Source organism: Micromonas pusilla, assembly GCF_000151265.4.
Source record: "Micromonas pusilla CCMP1545 genomic scaffold MICPUCscaffold_11, whole genome shotgun sequence".
Classification (NCBI taxonomy): domain Eukaryota; kingdom Viridiplantae; phylum Chlorophyta; class Mamiellophyceae; order Mamiellales; family Mamiellaceae; genus Micromonas; species Micromonas pusilla.
In genome coordinates this window covers 670,140-686,403 of record NW_003315892.1, presented here as the reverse complement: position 1 = coordinate 686,403, position 16,264 = coordinate 670,140, and the positions used below count along the sequence as shown (strand labels likewise).

Below are 16,264 nucleotides of genomic sequence, written 5' to 3'. Positions count from 1 at the left end.
GCATCTCATCTCATCCGTCCTCTCCCACGGCGACGTACCCACCCCCGACGCCGACGCCGACGCCGCCCCCGCGTCCGCGTCCGCGTCCGCGTCGGCGAATGTGCCACGTCATCGCCGCCGTCAACGCGCCGTTGACGCACCCGAGAAGGCCGAACAGGACGCCGCCGCCGACGCGTTTGAACACGAGCCCGCCGAAGAACGCGCCGGAGAACCCGCCCAGGGACACGAACCCCCCGAAAACGCCCATGACCGCGGCGTTACAACCTACGGGCGCGACCTCGTGCACGTACGCGTTGCCGACGGACCAGTACAACCCGAAAGTGACGCCGTGCAGAAGCTGCGCGGGGAGCACAAACCACGCGGACGGAAACGCCGGCAACGCTGACGAGGGTGATCGCGATGAATGCGAAGGTTGGCGTGGAGCGCGGGGGCGCGTCAGTTTGAGCACAAGAGCAGGCGTCGCGCGGGTCGAGCGTCGAAACCGAGAGGGGACTCGCGGAGGGAAGAGGCGACGGTCGGGAAAAGAACGTCATCAACCGGCGCGACGACGACGCGCGCACACTGCGCACCGAAGTAAAACAGCTGCCGAATCGCGTAGCACGCGAGCACGAGCGCGATGCTTCGCTCGGTGTCGACGCGCGACTTGATCCAGTCCTCCTTCGCGAAGACGACCACCTCGGACAGGCACGTGAAGCACAGCGCCACGCCCATGAGGAGCTCCGTGCCGCCCATGGAGTCGAGGTACAGGAACAAGAACGAGTCCGTGACCGCCATGGACGCGGACATGACCGAGAAGAGCGACAAGCGCGCGAGCACGGCGGGTCGTCCGAAGCACGCGTCGACGACTTTACGCGTCACGGTGGCTCCGTCGTCGGCGCGGTCCGCCCGGTCCGCGTCGTCGGCGTCGTCGTCGTCGTCGTCGTCGTCGTCGTCGCCAACGTCGACGACGCGCGCGGTCGCCTCGGACGCAGCCGCCCCCCCGACCGAAGGCGAAGGCGAAGCCGATGCCGAAGGCTCCTCCTTCGCGAGGAGGTCGACGTTCTTCTTCTTCTTCGTCGTCGTCGTCGTCATCTCGAGCAGAGAGACGCCCTCGTCGTCCTTCCCTCCGTCGTCGTCAGGGCCGTTCTATACAAGCGAAAGTCGGGGGGGAGTTGAAAGGCGTCAGTTGGAGTTGAAAGGCGTCGAAGGCGGGGATTGAAAGCGAGGGATGGGCGGAGAGACACGCCGGGCAAAGTCCTTAAGGATCGGCGTTCACAACGCCGACGCGGTCGTATGGGGACCAGTGTATAGGACGCACCTCGCGCTCGCGCTTCCCCCCCGCGCCGCGCAACCCCCCCGGCTTCTTAAACTCCATCCCCAACGACGCCACCGCCGCGATCCACAGCGACGTCAGCGAACACGCGAACGGCGCCCACGTCGCGACGCGCTCCGGCGCGTACGTCAGCGTCGCGCCCATCAAAGGCGCGGCGACGAAGCCCCACGCCACCGCCCCCCACAGTCTCTGCGCGCCGTACGACGTCCCCCCCCACGGGCAGACGTCGTCGTGACTGGTTCCCATACGACCGCGTTCGCGTGGTGAACGCCGTTCCTTAAGGACTTTGCGACTAAAGCGGCGGCACATCTGCCCGGTCGCGCTGTCCGCGAGGGCGTTGTTCGCGCAGCACGTCATCTCCTGCGCGACCGTGTACGCCCACACGACCGCGAACGACCTCGGGATGAGCTTGAGGCTGAAGAACCCGATCCCTTGGAGCGCGTTCTTCGCGAAGAGGACGACGCGGTGGGACCCCGTGTGATCCACCAGCGCGCCCCACAGCGGGCTCATCACGAACGCCACGAGCGGCCGCGTGCAGTTCACGTAGCCGATCTCGTCCGGGGAGAGACCGAACGCGCGCGAGAAGAACAGCGGGAGGAACGGCGTGATGGAGCCCCAGCCCAAGAACGTGAAGAAGTACCACAGCTTGGCGTGATGGAGGGGATGGAGACGGAGCGGACGGAGGAATCGATATGGCGACGCCGCGTCCGTCTTCGCCATGACGCGACGACGCGGCGAGGCGTCGCGCGGCGGCTCGCGCCCGCGCTGCGCCTCCCGTCTGCCCCGCGCGCCGTCGCGAAGACGGACGCGCGCGCTACCAGGAGTGTCGACGCGTTTCTCGGAAGGGCCTCGAGACGACCGCCATCGCCAGGCCGCATATGCCGCCGGGTGATTACGCCTTTCAACGCGCGTTCGGTCGGTTTCGATCGAGCGCGCGCGCCGATCGACGGCCTGGTTTCATCGGCGAGGAACGATCAGAGTGCCGATCAAAAATCGTCGTAACCGCCGCGCCGCGGGCTTTTCCTCGTGTCCGAACGCGGCCTGTCCACGAGCGAGAGAACAACTCGTCTCCAGCCTCCGAGGCACAGCGCCTCGCGCGCGCGTCCCTCGGCGTCATGGCGAAAGAGGACGGCGACGGCGGCGGCGACGACGACGACGCGGCGACGGCGAAGGAGGACGCCGCGGACGCGCGCGCGACGACGGCGAGCGCGAACGACCCGACCGATCCGACGCCGCCGGGGACGGAGGAGGCGGAAATAATGGACGACGTCGCCGAGAGAATCGAATCCCCCCGTCGCGGGGTCGACCCGGTCGACGCCGCCGCCGCCGCCGCCGCCGCCGCGCCCGGTCCGTCGCCGTCCACCGCGGACGACGACGACGCGGAAACAACGCCCGCGCGGCTGTTCGTCGGCAACGTCGCGGAATCGATCGACCCGGCGACGTTCCGCGCGAGGCTCGAAGCGTTCGGCGACGTCGCGAGCGCGAATCTCGCGACGAAGCGCGGCGGGCGCGCGTCGCGCGGGTTCGGCTTCGTCACGTACGCGTCGATGGCGTCCCAGCGCGCGGCGCTCGCGAGCGACGACGTCGCGTTCGACGTCCCGAACGGCGGCGGCGCGAGAGCGACGTGGACGGTGCGCGTCTCGCAGAAACCGAAATCGCCGGGGGACACGCCGCGAGAGGACGGAGGCGACGGGGAAGCGGGGAAGACCGCGAGGGGCCCCGCGGACTTCGACGCGTCCTCGTCGAGATCGAAGAAGGACGAGAAGGACACGAAGCCGCCGCCCGAAGGAGGGGCGCCGCGAGCCGGGGACCAGGGTCCGCCGACTGAAAAAAACCCCAGCGTGAAATATTTCGTCGGCGGGATCGGGAACACGACGTTTGAAACGCTGCGCGCGCACTTCGCGAAGTTCGGCAAGATCATGGCGTGCAACGTCGTGCACCGCACCGACGGACGACCGCGCGGGTTCGGGTTCGTGACGTTCGAGAGAGAGGAAGACGCGGAGAAGGCGCTACTGGAGAAGCACGAGGTGGACGGGAAGACCTGGGACGTGAAAACCGTGCAGCCGAATTCCTTCGTGGACTCTCGAGGGACGAAGGGCGTGGGCGGCGCCGTCGAGGGCGATTGGAGATGCCGGCGATGCGACAACGTGAACTTCAAGTGGCGCGACGCGTGCTTCAAGTGCAAGCACGCGCCGCGGTTCGAGAGCGGAGGGGGAGGGGGCGGCGGCGCGCGAAGAGGGGGCGGGGACGACCGGCCCCGGTCGAGGGACGGTCAGGTGCGTTCTATACACTGGTCCCCATACGACCGCGTCGGCGTGGTGAACGCCGATCCTTAAGGGCTTTTGCCGTCGTCTCTCTCCGCCCATCCCACGCTTTCAATCCCCGTCCTCGACGCCTTTCAACTCCACCTGACGCCTTTGAACTCCACCCCGACATTCGCTTGTATAGAACGGCCCTCATAGGGCGCCTTCGCACGCGCACGCGCACGCGCATTCGCATTCGCATTCGCATTCGCATTCGCAGCAGATGATGGTGCAGCCCGGGCAGGTCGTCATGGTGAACGGGCAGCCGATGAAGATGGTCATGGTTCCGCAGCATCAGGTCCACGCGGGCGGCGCGAAGCGAGGACGGGACGGCGGCGAATACGGCGGCGACGACCGCGGGGGGTACCGACCGAGGATGGGGGAAGCGCCGCAGATGCAGATGGCGCAGCAGATGCAGATGGCGCCGCCGCCGCCGCAGATGCAGATGATGATGGTGGCGCCGCAGCAGGTCCAACAGATGCCGATGCCGATGACGCATCCGATGGCGCATCAGATGGTGACGGCGCCGCAGATGGTGACGGCGCAACAGCCGCGATACTATCAGGTTCCCGCGCGACAGCCGCCGCGGCCGCCCGGGCCGCGGCCGCAAGGCGGGTGGCAGCCGCGGCAATATAATTAAACGCGACGAAGGAGGACGAAATCCGTTAACCTTCTTAGTTGACTGTTTTAGTGATGACACGTCATATTACCTCCTCTCTCTCTCGTCTTCCCCCGCGTCGTCGTCGATCAAAAAAATTCCCCGCCCGCCCGCCCTCCTCGTCGTCGTCAGATCACGACCGGAAATCCCCGCCGTCGAACCCGCTGAACCCCGCGAGCTTAAACACCGGGTAGTACGCCTTCTTCTCGATCTTCGAACACCAGTTCCACGCGGAGGTCAACCTCCCGTCGATGCACGACCCGGCGTCGAAAAAGTTATCCGCCCCCGACCCGTCGAACGCGTGCCTGAAAAAATCCGCGAGGATGTGCTTCTTACACGCCTCCGCGCCGCCGAAGGTGGCGTCGACGTACGCCCTCAACCCCGCGTCCTCGCACAGCTCGTCGACGTTGGAGACGACGAGCGCGACGGGGTTCAATATCCGCGGCACCTGCGCGTACTTATCGATGAACATCAGCGCGTTCGGGACGTTGTGGTCGCCGAGGTGCACCACCGAGGAGCCGACCCAGCTCCCGAGCTTTTTCTGGCACCGCGCCAACACGCCGTGGATCGCCTTCCCCGTCGCCGGCGCGCCCTGCACGCGGTTCAAACCCTGCCCGGTGTTCGTGAGCTGGTAGTACGACCCCTCGCGCAGGAGGTCGCTCTCGGCGAGATACCACAGCTTGAACATGTCGTTCGAGACCTCGCGCCAGAGCATCAAGGACTGCGGGCCATTCCATACAAAAATAGTTCATCGGTCAGTTGAAAGGGACCCACGCGATCAAATGTTGAAACCGGGCGGTGCTTGGGTGAAAAACTTTTGTATAGAACGCACCTGCATGACGTACGCGTACTGCCGCTCGTGGTTGTGCGACAGACGCGCGCCGCCCATCCCGACGGTGATCCCGAGCGAGAACCCGGGCTCTGGGGTCTTGGGGTCAAAATACTCGCGCAGATGTGTGATCATCTTGTCCACCGGGTCGCGGTTGAACCTCAGGTACGCGTTGTTATCCGACACGCTGTACAGCACGCCGAGGATTTCCTCCCCGGAGAGCTCCGACGTGGCGTACCGCCGCGACCTTCTCCTTCGCCTTGATGTCGCGCTGCACGACCGCGCGCGGCTTCCCCTCGTGCATGATCTCCGCCGTCGCCGTATGCATCAGAGGGTCCTTCAGAAGCGCCAGACCGCCCTTCTCGGCGAGGAGCGCGTGCGCCGTGCGCATCGGCTTCACGAGCTTGAACTGCAGCGGCAAAAAAGTTCACCGGTCAGTCGAAAGGAGACGCGATTTCAAGTGTTGAAACACGTTTGTATAGAACGCACCTGCAGCAGCTCCTGTACGTCCGACGTCTGCGAGTCTTGGAGGAGGTAGATCATCTTCCCATACTCCGATCGCATCTTCTCCGGATTCATCACCTTGTGTCGTCGCCCGATCTCGAACGCGGCCTGGAAGAAGGACGCGTTGGCAGCGAAGTCTTTGTCCGCGACGAGCGCCTGTCCCGCGCGGTAATCCGTCGCGACGACTTGAGGGTCATTGCCCATACGAAGCGACGTCGGGGTGGAGTTGAAAGGCGTCAGACGGCGTCGAAAGGCGTCGTGGGCGGGGATTGAAATCGAGGGACCCTGGGCGGAGAGATGCGCAGGGCGAAGTCCTTAAGGATCGGCGTTCACCACGGCGACGCGGTCATATGGGAACCAGTGTGAGGAGAACGCACCCAAGCCGCACATGATGGCGCAGATCTCGCGGAGCTGCTTCGTGATCCTCTGCGTCTTCGATCGGAACGTCATGACGTCCACCTTGTCCGTGTACTCGCTCACGTGCAGCGCCGCCTCGAGCAAGCGCAGCATCTTGCGCTCGTCGTTGTCCAGGCGCAGCGGGATGAACTTTGCGCGTTCGGTGAAGTCAGTCTCGCCGGCGTCGACCGTCGCGTTCGCCGCGCCCGCGCGCGCGCCCAGGGCGCCCGCGACGGCGGCGTCCGTCTCCATCGGTTCCTCGGCCTCGTCGTCCTTCTCCGCGCCGAGATCCGCGGCCGCGGCCGCCGCCGTCGTCGTCGTCGTCGTCGTCGTCTCCATCCCGCCGCCCTTCGCTCCTGCTCCTTCGGCGTCGTCGATCGCGGGGACGACGACGCCCTCCATCGCGGTCGCCGCCATCGCCGCCGCCTCCGCGCGCGCCGCCTCCGCCGCCTCCCCGAGCTCGCTCACGCGCTCGACGATCTCGTCGTCCACGACCGGCCTGCCCTCCGCGAGCGCGATAGTAGTCGCGATCTTCGCCGCCATCGCGGTCGCCTCGGACGCGCGCGCGGTGGCGTACTCGGCGAACTGCCGTCGCGCCACCTCGAGGCGTCGCGCGCCCTCCGCGGCGTCGGACGCCGCCTGCGCGCGCGCAGCCTCCGCGGCCTCGTACGCGTGCACGGCATCGGACCCGAGCGCGTCCGCGCCGTCGCCGTCGAGCAGCTCCGCGAGGGTCCCGCGCATCGTGCACTGACGCGACGACGACGACGACGACGACGACGACAGTACGACGACGACGACGTCTCCGCTGCAGCGACCGTCCGTTTTCTGTTCGTCCGCCGCAGCGCGCCGCCGTCACTTTTTCGCTGCAAAGCACCGATCGCGAGATCTCGCTCACTTCCGCGAGCACGCACGCACGTCGCCTCAAACACCTCACACTCACAACATGGCCAACCCCGTCGTTTTCTTCGACATGACCGTCGGCGGCGCGCCCGCGGGCCGCATCGAGATGACGGTGCGTCCTCCCCCGCCCTCCTCGGATTCGTTCCGAAGAAAAAAGATGATGTCCGATCGTCGACGCGATCGATCCGATCGATCGCGACGATCCGCCGTCGACCGCGCGCGATCCGCGGTCGTCGCTCGCTTCGTTTCGCCTCTTTCCTCCTCCGCGACGCATCGCTCGCGTTCGCTGACGCGTCTCGTCGTTCCTCCCCGTCCCCGTGCGCAGCTCCGCGCGGACGTCGCCCCCAAGACCGCGGGTGCGCGCGCGATCGATCGTCAACGCAGCGTTCCCCTCCGCTGATATTTTTCTCTTCGTCCGTCCGGTCGTCCGCGGCCCCGCGTCGCGTCGGTCGCGCTCTTCGGCCGGCGACGACCGATCGCGACCGCGCGCGCGCGGAGCGCGGCGTCGGCCGCGTCGTTCGACGCGCGCGGCGCGCGCGACGGACGACGCGCCGACCGCGTCCGTCGAAGCGCGGCGGACCTCGCGACGCCTCGTCTCCGCGATCTCATCAGCTGATCATGTCTCGTGACGGATCGGTGGAGTCGTCCCGATTATCGATCGTTCGATCTTTTTCGCTGACGTCGTCGTCCCGCCTCCCCACCCCCCCAACCCCTCGTCCGTCCGTCCGTCCGACAGAGAACTTCCGCGCGCTCTGCACCGGCGAGAAGGGCTTCGGCTTCAAGGCTTCTTCCTTCCACCGCGTCATCCCGGATTTCATGTGCCAGGGCGGCGACTTCACGAACCACAACGGCACGGGCGGCAAGTCCATCTACGGCGAGAAGTTCGCGGATGAAAACTTCCAGCTCAAGCACACCGGCCCCGGCGTGCTCTCCATGGCGAACGCGGGCCCGAACACGAACGGCTCGCAGTTCTTCCTGTGCACGGTGCAGACCGCGTGGCTCGACGGCAAGCACGTCGTGTTCGGTAACGTCACCAAGGGCATGGACGTCGTCAAAGCGATCGAAGCCGTCGGCACCTCCTCGGGGAAGACGACCAAGCCGGTGATGATCGCGGACTGCGGGCAGCTCTCTTAAGTGAGCGCTTCGCTTCGCTTCGTCGCGCTTCCTTCACGCGATGCCTCGCGACTGATGAGTGAGAGGACTCCGTTCGCGTTCTCGGTCGCGACGATCGCCGCTCGCGAGAAGAAGGGTCGGAATTCGACCCTTTTCTTTTAATACGTAAAAAACAAACGAAACCGTTCATCAGTTAACCCGCGTTAAAACTACAGTACTCTTAAAAGCGAAGCGTCCTCCTCCATCACACCGCGACCGCCGTCGCCTTCTTCCCCTCCATCCTCGCCCGTCGCCTCTCCGCCGCCTCACGCTTCCGTTCCTCCCGCGCCTTGCTCCGCTCGTTCCGCGTCGTCTCTCTCTTGCCGCGTCTGCCCGCCGCCGCCGTCGCCGTCGCCAGCTGTGCGTCGTCGCCCCGCGCGCGCCACGGCACGAAGTCGATCTCCTCCGCGAGCACGATGATCTGGTCGCCGTCGTTCACCTCGACGACGTCCGCCTTCGCGGGGGATAACACCACGTCGCCGTCCCTCGTGAGAATCCCGAGCGCGAGCTCGCTTTGCTCTCGCGCGCGTTCGCAAATCTCCCCCCAAGTCGCCGCCGCGCCCGTGCGCGCGTCCGGCGCCCCGAGCGCGGACGTCCCGTCGCGCAGGTACACCTCGTACGTCTCGTCGTCGATCAGAAGCGCGTCGAACAGCGTCGCGAGGTTCGAGCACGCCGCCACCTGCGCGAGCGCGCCGCCGATGAGGTCGTTGCTCATCACCAGATCCAAGTCCAAGTCGTGCCCGATGGACTCGTAGATGCGTCGCAGCGTGTGCTCGCCGCTGCTCGTCTTCATCGTCGCCACGAGCCGAGGCATCGCGAAGTTCTGGTCGTCGCGCGCCTCCGCGAGCTGCGACGCGATGCTGTGCGTCTGAAGGACCGTCGCGAGGACGCTCGCGTCTTCCTCCGCGTTCGCGAGCGCGTGGTTCGGAAACGCGAGGATGACGTCTGGGTGGGTTCACACGTCAGTCGTCGAGAAGCGACGGACAGACGCGCGGGGTCGACGCGTCGGTCAGTCGAACGCCTCATCGGTCGGTTCAGCGCGCGTTGTGTCGCGTTCGTCGCGAGGGAAGCGGCGCGGCGCGGGATGCGATGAAGAGACAGACAGACGGAAGCGGTCGGTCGGGAAGGAGGGAGGCGTCGTCGCGGAGAGAAAGTCCTCGAGGAATGAAGTTCACAAAACGCGAACGCGGTCGTATGGGAACCAGTGCGACGTAGGAGGGTCGCACCGTGCGTCGCCGCGCCGGCGCGGCGGAGGTCGGCGTTCTTCACGTGGCTCCCCACCACGTGCTTCACCTTGCAGTTCTTCGACGATCGCAGCGACGCCATCTCGTCCGGGGGGATGGACTTCGCGCTCGCGAGGATCGTCACCTCCGACCCGTGCGGCGCCTCCGCGACGAACAGATCCACCGCGGTTTTCGCGCTCGCGTTCCACCCGGCGAATAATATTTTCATCGGCGCGCGCGTCGCCGCCGCCGCCTTCACCCCCGCCGCCGACGTCTCGAACGCGAGCATGTGCTCCCTCTGGCTCCCCCTCGGCGGGCACCCGCTCGCATCCGCGCTCGTCACCTCGATGTTCGAGCTCTGAGGGCCATTCCATACAAAGCGATGGCGGGGTGGAGTTGAAAGGCGTCAGTGGGCGTTCAAAGGCGTCGCGGTCGGGGATTGAAAGCGAGGGGTGGGCGGAGAGAGACGCCGGGAAAAGTCCTTAAGGATCGGCGTTCACCACGCCAACGCGGTCGTATGGGGACCAGTGTATAGAACGCACCTCAGCCAAGAACACCGGCTCGTCCGTGATGACGATGACGTGATCGTCGTCGGGCGCGAGCGTCACGGAGCCGTCCGCGTGTAGAATCCCAAAGAGCGTCGCCTCGGGGCACATCCGCCACGCCTCCCCGAACGTCTTCCCCACGAGCTCCGGCACCCTGTGCGGGTAAATCTCCGGGCTCTCCGCGTCTTGCGAGAAGAGCGTCTTGAACACTCGGCTCGTTCCGGGTTTGAACGCGCTGAAGGCGCAGATTTTACCCAGCTGATCGCCGCACTCGAGCTGCACGCACGCGTCGGGCGTCCTCGCCGCCGCCGGAGACAGCGCGCCGCTCACGCGCATCGCCTCGAACCGCTTCTCCGCGGACGGAATGTCCACGACGCGCTCCACCCCCGCATCGCGGAGCTCGCGGCGTCGCGTCACGTCCATCGCGTGCGCGACGAGGTCCGCGGAATCCGCGACGCGGTACGGCATCTGAGGGTCGTTCCATACGAGCGAGATTCAAAGGCGTCAGTTGGAGTTGAAAGGCATCGAGGGCGGGGATTGAAAGCGAGGGGTGGGCGGAGAGACACGCCGGGAAAAGTCCTTAAGGAATCGCGTTCACCACGCCGACGCGGTCGTATGGGGACCAGTGTATAGAACGCGCCTGAACGATCAGCTCCGGGTTCGCCCCGCCGCCGCCCGCGCGATCGATCGCGCCGCGTAGGTTCATCACCACGGTCGCCTTGTTCGCCTCCTCGAGCTGCCGTCGCTTCGACAGCTCGCTGACGGACTCGAACGGGTCCTTCAGCTGCGATAACCGCGCGGCGTCGATCTCGCCGCTGAGATCCGCGGCCTCGATTCCGTCGCCGTCGTAATCCTCCGCGGTCTCGGGATGCAGCACGACGACGCGGCGAGCGGCGAACGCGTTGACGCGCGACAGATCCTCGGCGACGAACGGATCCCCCTGCCGCGTGACGACGTCCAGCGGCGGCGAATCCGCGAGCTCCTCCGCGATCGTCTCGTCCATCGCCGCCTTGTCCACGTTGGAAGGCGTCAGTTGAAAGGCGTCAGTTGAAGTTGAAAGGCGTCGAGGGCGGGGATTGAAAGCGGGGGGTGGGCGGAGAGAGACGACGGCGAAAGTCCTTAAGGATCGGCGTTCACCACGCCGACGGGGTCGTATGGGAACCAGTGTGAAGAAGAACGCGCCTTGTCCACGTTGGCGAGGATCACGATCGGCGCGTCGAACGTCCCGGGACGCTCCGCCTTGGCCACCGCGAGCTGCTTGAGCAACGGCACCAGCTGCGCGTTCCAGTTCATGATCACGGTGTGCCCCGTCTCCACGACGGTCGAGTTGCCCGTCTTGACCTCCTCCACCTTGGACGCGATCTCGTCTGAGGGTCGTTCCATACAAAAATAGTTCATCGGTCAGTTGAAAGGGACCCACGCGATCAAGTGTTGAAACCGGGCGATGGGTGAAACACTTTTGTATAGAACGCACCTGATATGATGCCGATGATGACCGCGAAGAGGAATATCCCCACGAACACGATGAACTGCGTGACGATTTCTCGGTGCGGGGTCGTGTCCGTGGTGGCGTCCGCGCCGGGGACGTTGTTGAGGAGGTAGAAGGACGTCATGATGGCGTCGGACCACGTCTCGTCTGGAGGGCGCGTTGGGGGCGTTCCGCGCGAAGCGACGTACGTCGGGATGGGTGGCGTTCAAAGGCGTCAGGGGTGGAGTCGTGAGGCGTCCGTCGCGGTCGGTGTGCCTGGATTGAAACCGAGGGGTGGTGGGCGGAGAGATGCGCCGGGAAAAGTCCTTAAGGATCGGCGTTCACCACGCCGACGCGGTCGTACGGGGACCGGCGTGAACGTGAACGCGCCTTTGTCCACGATCTTATACAACACGCCGCCGACGAGCACCATGGGGGCGACGAGCAGGAAGAAGAACGCGATCTTGCCCAGGAGAGGCAGCGCGAAGATCTTCGCCATTCGATACTGCGCGTGGTCGCGCCAGCCGAACTCGTTGTAATACGCGCCGTTGGACGTCGACGGCGGCTTTCGACGAAGAAGACTCGACGAATCCGAATCCGCGTCGTCGGTCGCGGTCGCCGCGCTCGCCGTCGCCGTCGCCGCGACCGCGGCGCGAGGCGCGACCCCCGGGAGGACGTCGAGGGGCAGCGCCGCCGCCGCGGCGAACAGCGCGGCGCCGCCGAGGAGGACCGCGGCGCTCGCTCTCATCGCGGCGGCGGCGCCGCGCGTCTTCGACGACGCGTCGAGAGCGCTCTCGTTGCGAACCGCGTTGGATGCCTCCGCGCGCGCTGCTCGGAACGCGTCGGGGTCCGCGAGGACGGACCTCGGCGGCGCGACGACGTCCATCGCGGGCACCGCCGGCGCGTCCGCGGGCTCGTCGTCCTCGCGCCGCCGCGGCGCGCTCGCGTCGTCGACCGCCGCGCGACGTCGCGTCGCGTCCGCGTCGCGCCCGCGCGGTGGCGCGCGCGGTGCCCAGCGATCATCGCGGAGGCGGTTGTTGTTACATGCGACGACCCGCGCGAGTCTCCCCGGGAGACGCCACGTCGCGCGGTTCGCGCGCCGCGGTCTGCGCGCCGCGCCCGCCGCGGGCGTCGCCGCGACGGCGCCGACGAGGATCATCCGCGCGCGACGACGCGGACGCCTGTGGGAGCGTCACGCGACGTTCAACAACGCGACGTCAACTCTCGGGCGCGTCCTGTAAATGACCTTAATAAATGCTCTTCACCCATACTTGGTTTCAACATTTGATCGCATCCTCTTTCAAATGACCGATGAACTTTTTTTGTAGCCCTGGCGATTCTGCTGTTCGATGCATTTGTCGAACAGGTCTCTCGTCGAACGCGTTCTGACGGGATCGAAGTGCCGCGACCTCTCTTCGCCGCCCCCCTCCCCGAACTCCACTCCCCGCCGCGCGTCGCGTCATGGCCGCCGTCGCGGAGACCGCGCGCCTCGCCGCGACGATCGTCCTCTACGTCGCGCTCAACAGCTCGCTCAACCTCCTGAACCGATACACCCTCGGCCACGCGGGCTTCCGATACCCCGTGCTCCTCACGTGCGCGCACCTCGCGTTCCAGACCCTCGCGCTCGCGCCCGTCGTCCTCGGCGGCGGCGCGTCGCCGAAGGGCGGCAAGGCGTCGTCGTGGTCGAACGCGCTCGCGTCGCACGAGGAGACGGTGATGAAGCACTGGCGCGGCATCGCCGCGATCGGCGTCCTCATGGCTGCCAACGTCGCGCTGAACAACGCGTCGCTGCTCCACCTGCAGATCTCCTACAACCAGGTCATCCGCGCGTCGACGCCCGTCGTCTGCGCCGCGTGCGCCGTCTTCGTCGAGGGCGTCGTCCCGAAGCCGTCCGAGGCGTTGGGACTGGTGTTAGTCACCGCGGGGGTGATGTCCACGGTCGGCGCGTCGAGCGGCGCGGGCGGCGGCGGCGACGCGGGATCGCAAAAGACGGGGCACGAGACGCTCGGCGTGGCGTTCGCCGCTTCCGCGACGCTCGCGAACGCGCTGCTCATGACCCTGAGCGGGAAACTCATGGGCGGCGATCGCATCGACGCGCTGAAGCTGACGTTCTACGTCTCCCCCGTCGTTCTTCTCGCGTTGCTTCCCGTCGGGATGCACGCGGAGTGGGACTCGATGACGGAGAAATACGCCATCGCGAGCGTGAGGTGCGTCCCATACACTGGTCCCCATACGACCCCGTTCGCGTGGTGAACGCCGTTCCTTAAGGACTTTTGCCGTCGTTTCTCTATGCCCACCCCTCGCTTTCAATCCCCGCCCGCGACGCCTTTCAACTCCCACTGACGCCTTTCAACTCCACCCCGACGTTCGCTCGTATGGAACGACCCTGAGCGCGACTGAGCCGGACTTCGTCGCGGGGGAGCCGCTGACGCGGCTGATTCTCCTCGGGTGCGTCATCGCGGTGTGCTACAACTGGGTGCACAATAAGATCATCTCGGTCACGTCCGCGACGACGACGACGGTGCTCGGGAACGTCAAGGTGGTCACGATTTACACTGGTCCCCATACGACCGCGTCGGCGTGGTGAACGCCGCTCCTTAAGGACTTTTGCCGGCGTTTCTCTCCGCCCAGGGTCCCTCACTTTCAATCCCGACACGCCTCAACGCCTTTCAACGCCAACTGACGCCTTTCAACTCCACCCCGACGTGAAGGTGGTCACGATCATGCTGTCGTCGCGGATGCTGTTCGGGGAGACTAAGGATTGGACGCTCGGGATGGTCGCGGGCGCGGGCGTCGCGTTGTTCGGGTTCGCGCTGTACTCCGCGGCGAAACTGCGGACGAAGCTCGAGAAGGAGAAGGCGGAGGACGCGCGCGGCGGCGCGACGCAGCGGGGAGGGAGGTGACGCGGAGCGCGCTTCGAGCGAAGGGTACGGTAGTCTATTTTCTACGAAGTTATAAAGAATATTTAAATTTTTCGATTCGTGCTCGGCCTGGCCGCAGTTGCTCCACACTACGTTCTCATACAGAGCTACGAGCTACTAGACGTCGTTCAGGAGGTAGTCGATCAGCGGCGCGACGCACGCGACGCTGAGGCTGTTCCCTAACAGCGCGTACCTCTGCGCGCGCGTCACGTGCGAGGGAAACGTAAACTCCGGGGGGAACGAGTGCACGTTCGCCACCTCCCTCTCGGTGAAGTACCGCAGTCTCACGCTGCCGCCGCCGTCGTCGGCACTAACGTCCGCGCCTTGACCGTTACGTATCCGCCCGTCCCACTCCCCCTTGACCACCCTCACGTCGCTGATGAACGACCCGGTGCCTTTGACGTACTTCCCGTACGACTTCGTGAAGCAGTTGCACTTCCGGTCGTCCCTCGTCACGACGTCCGCGGAAGCCAACGCCTTGACGACGTCGGCTCGGGGCACCGCGTGCGTCGTCCAGACGTCGGCACCCTCGTCGGCACCTTCATCGTCGTCGCCGTGCTCTAAGAAGCACGACAGCGGCGCGACGGGGTACGCGCGCGTCTCGGGGGCCCGCGCGGTCGTCGTCGTCGTCGTCGTCGTCGTCGTTGTCGTCGAAGTTGTCGCGTCCGCGTCCGCATCCGCCGCCGCCGCCGCCGCCGCGTCTCTCCCCGCGCCGCCGCCGACCCACGCGCCTCCGTCTCGCGTGCGTTCGATCCCCACCTCCGGCACGTCCGTCGTCTCCGTCGACTCCACCCCACCGGCTTTTGGGATCCAGTGCTTCGGGTCGGACAGCGCCGACGGCGGCGGAGATCGCGTCGGCCCGTCGGCGTCCGAATCGTCGTCCGCGCCAGCTGTACCGATACCGCTGAAAACGTCGTCGACCCATCGCAACGGCGCGCGCTTCGCGAGGCAAAAGTACCGCGGCCGGCTGTACGGGACGCCAAACTGCCTCGGCGATAGCATTCGCTCTCGCGTCGTGTACCCCATCGCGCGCAGCGTCGCGAGAAGCGCGTCTCTGGTCTCCGAACGCTCGAACCCGACGACGTTCTCCACGAGAAGATGCGACGGCGCGTTCGCGAGCGTCGGGACGACGTCGAGCAATCGAAGGAACGACTCCGCCCTGCCGTCGTCGACGTCCCTCTTCGCGCCCTGCCGCGTGAACGGCTGGCACGGCGGCGAGAGCAGCCAGAGCGACGCGGCGTGCGCGTCGATCGATGCGGCGGGGTACGACGCCAGGTTGCGCGCGATCGGCCGCGCGGCGTCGCCGAAATTGAACGCGTACGTGTCGCACGCGTGCGGGTTCAGGTCGAACGCCGCGGCGACGGTCGCGTCCGGGCGCGCGCGGAGGAGCGCGTAGTGCAGCCCGCCGACGCCGCAGTAAAACTCGAGCGCGCGCGGCGTCGCGTTCGTCGGCGTCGGCGTCGTCGTCATCGTTCCTCGCGCCTCCTCTGCTTTCGTCGCTCGTGCCGACCGCGCCTCTTCTCGTCCGCGGTCGCGGTCGCGTCGCGGTCGCCGCGGTCGCCGCCCGCGGCCGCCCTCGCGCGATCTCGCGCCTGCTTCGCCGCCGCGGCTCTCAGAGGCTCGTCGAAGGCGTAGTACCCGCTCGCGACCCCGATCGCGATCGCGATGAAGGGCGCCGCGCCCGCTCGCCTGCCGAGCCCGAGCCAGCGCATCCGGCACTGGCAGAGTACAGGAGTGCGCGTGCGAGCCTGCTGCGCCTGCTCAGCAGCCAGCGCCAGAGTGCGAGACTGCGACGTTCCGCGTATGTACACGCGTACAACGTTGTACTCGTACTCTATGGGATTTTAGTCAGAGTCGAATCCGCGCGACACTTTTTTTTCGGATAAGACCTTCGGGTGTACATCGACACGTCACCATCGCCGAGCCGTCCACGCGTCGCTCGCGCACTCCCATCCGCGCCGCCGACCATGGCCTCCACGATGACCTCCTCCGTCGCCGTCGCCCCCGCGCGCGCGTCCTCGTTCGCGGGCGCGAAGCTCCGCGTCGCCAGCCC

General features: G+C 66.6%; 9 protein-coding genes across 9 annotated transcripts; 4 read left to right on the top strand and 5 right to left on the bottom strand.

The window, feature by feature from the left end:
• Positions 1-10: 10 nt before the first annotated feature.
• On the bottom strand, positions 11-2,032 carry MICPUCDRAFT_41974 (major facilitator superfamily; the record flags this gene model as incomplete). Its single annotated transcript, XM_003061960.1, has 3 exons — positions 11-337; positions 538-1,071; positions 1,298-2,032. 3 exons carry the CDS (start codon positions 2,030-2,032, stop codon positions 11-13), a joined length of 1,596 nt encoding a protein of 531 aa, XP_003062006.1.
• A 395-nt stretch (positions 2,033-2,427) lies between these two features.
• MICPUCDRAFT_51802 (uncharacterized protein) lies at positions 2,428-3,648 on the top strand (the record flags this gene model as incomplete). Its single annotated transcript, XM_003062163.1, has 1 exon — positions 2,428-3,648. The coding sequence occupies one exon, from the start codon at positions 2,428-2,430 to the stop codon at positions 3,646-3,648; it is 1,221 nt and encodes a 406-aa protein (XP_003062209.1).
• A 193-nt stretch (positions 3,649-3,841) lies between these two features.
• Positions 3,842-4,255, top strand: MICPUCDRAFT_51801 (uncharacterized protein; the record flags this gene model as incomplete). The annotated part of the gene is made up of 1 exon (XM_003062162.1): positions 3,842-4,255. One exon carries the CDS (start codon positions 3,842-3,844, stop codon positions 4,253-4,255), a length of 414 nt encoding a protein of 137 aa, XP_003062208.1.
• A 40-nt stretch (positions 4,256-4,295) lies between these two features.
• On the bottom strand, positions 4,296-6,254 carry MICPUCDRAFT_45853 (uncharacterized protein; the record flags this gene model as incomplete). The annotated part of the gene is given in 5 exon segments (XM_003061959.1): positions 4,296-4,994; positions 5,106-5,324; positions 5,341-5,511; positions 5,592-5,791; positions 5,984-6,254. The coding sequence occupies 5 exon segments, from the start codon at positions 6,252-6,254 to the stop codon at positions 4,407-4,409; spliced, it is 1,449 nt and encodes a 482-aa protein (XP_003062005.1). The 3' UTR covers positions 4,296-4,406.
• A 648-nt stretch (positions 6,255-6,902) lies between these two features.
• MICPUCDRAFT_35671 (uncharacterized protein) lies at positions 6,903-8,207 on the top strand. Its single transcript, XM_003062161.1, has 3 exons — positions 6,903-7,014; positions 7,228-7,258; positions 7,639-8,207. Exons 1-3 carry the CDS (start codon positions 6,946-6,948, stop codon positions 8,034-8,036), a joined length of 498 nt encoding a protein of 165 aa, XP_003062207.1. The 5' UTR covers positions 6,903-6,945; the 3' UTR covers positions 8,037-8,207.
• MICPUCDRAFT_70073 (uncharacterized protein) lies at positions 8,190-8,868 on the bottom strand (the record flags this gene model as incomplete). The annotated part of the gene is made up of 1 exon (XM_003061958.1): positions 8,190-8,868. The coding sequence occupies one exon, from the start codon at positions 8,866-8,868 to the stop codon at positions 8,260-8,262; it is 609 nt and encodes a 202-aa protein (XP_003062004.1). The 3' UTR covers positions 8,190-8,259.
• A 1,534-nt stretch (positions 8,869-10,402) lies between these two features.
• On the bottom strand, positions 10,403-12,449 carry MICPUCDRAFT_70072 (uncharacterized protein; the record flags this gene model as incomplete). Its single annotated transcript, XM_003061957.1, has 4 exons — positions 10,403-10,840; positions 11,014-11,189; positions 11,297-11,458; positions 11,681-12,449. The coding sequence occupies 4 exons, from the start codon at positions 12,447-12,449 to the stop codon at positions 10,403-10,405; spliced, it is 1,545 nt and encodes a 514-aa protein (XP_003062003.1).
• Positions 12,450-12,751: 302 nt separating this feature from the next.
• Positions 12,752-14,270, top strand: MICPUCDRAFT_51794 (Drug/Metabolite transporter superfamily; the record flags this gene model as incomplete). Its single annotated transcript, XM_003062160.1, has 3 exons — positions 12,752-13,497; positions 13,682-13,829; positions 14,002-14,270. 3 exons carry the CDS (start codon positions 12,752-12,754, stop codon positions 14,191-14,193), a joined length of 1,086 nt encoding a protein of 361 aa, XP_003062206.1. The 3' UTR covers positions 14,194-14,270.
• Positions 14,271-14,292: 22 nt separating this feature from the next.
• Positions 14,293-15,777, bottom strand: MICPUCDRAFT_45851 (DNA methyltransferase). The gene is made up of 2 exons (XM_003061956.1): positions 15,108-15,777; positions 14,293-14,771 (listed from the first exon to the last, which is right to left on the bottom strand). Exons 1-2 carry the CDS (start codon positions 15,679-15,681, stop codon positions 14,329-14,331), a joined length of 1,017 nt encoding a protein of 338 aa, XP_003062002.1. The 5' UTR covers positions 15,682-15,777; the 3' UTR covers positions 14,293-14,328.
• Between the last annotated feature and the right edge of the window lie 487 nt (positions 15,778-16,264).

Excerpts from the sequence above, each read along its gene's own strand:
- MICPUCDRAFT_45851 (XM_003061956.1), bottom strand. The coding sequence starts at position 15,681 with ATGACGACGACGCCGACGCCGACGAACGCGACGCCGCGCGCGCTCGAG. Across the intron at positions 14,772-15,107 it reads CGACGTTTTCAGCGGTATCG|AGCACGGCGACGACGATGAA; the intron begins GTACAGCTGGCG and ends CGTGCTTCTTAG.
- MICPUCDRAFT_35671 (XM_003062161.1), top strand. The coding sequence starts at position 6,946 with ATGGCCAACCCCGTCGTTTTCTTCGACATGACCGTCGGCGGCGCGCCC. Across the intron at positions 7,015-7,227 it reads CGGGCCGCATCGAGATGACG|CTCCGCGCGGACGTCGCCCC; the intron begins GTGCGTCCTCCC and ends CCCCGTGCGCAG. Across the intron at positions 7,259-7,638 it reads CGTCGCCCCCAAGACCGCGG|AGAACTTCCGCGCGCTCTGC; the intron begins GTGCGCGCGCGA and ends TCCGTCCGACAG.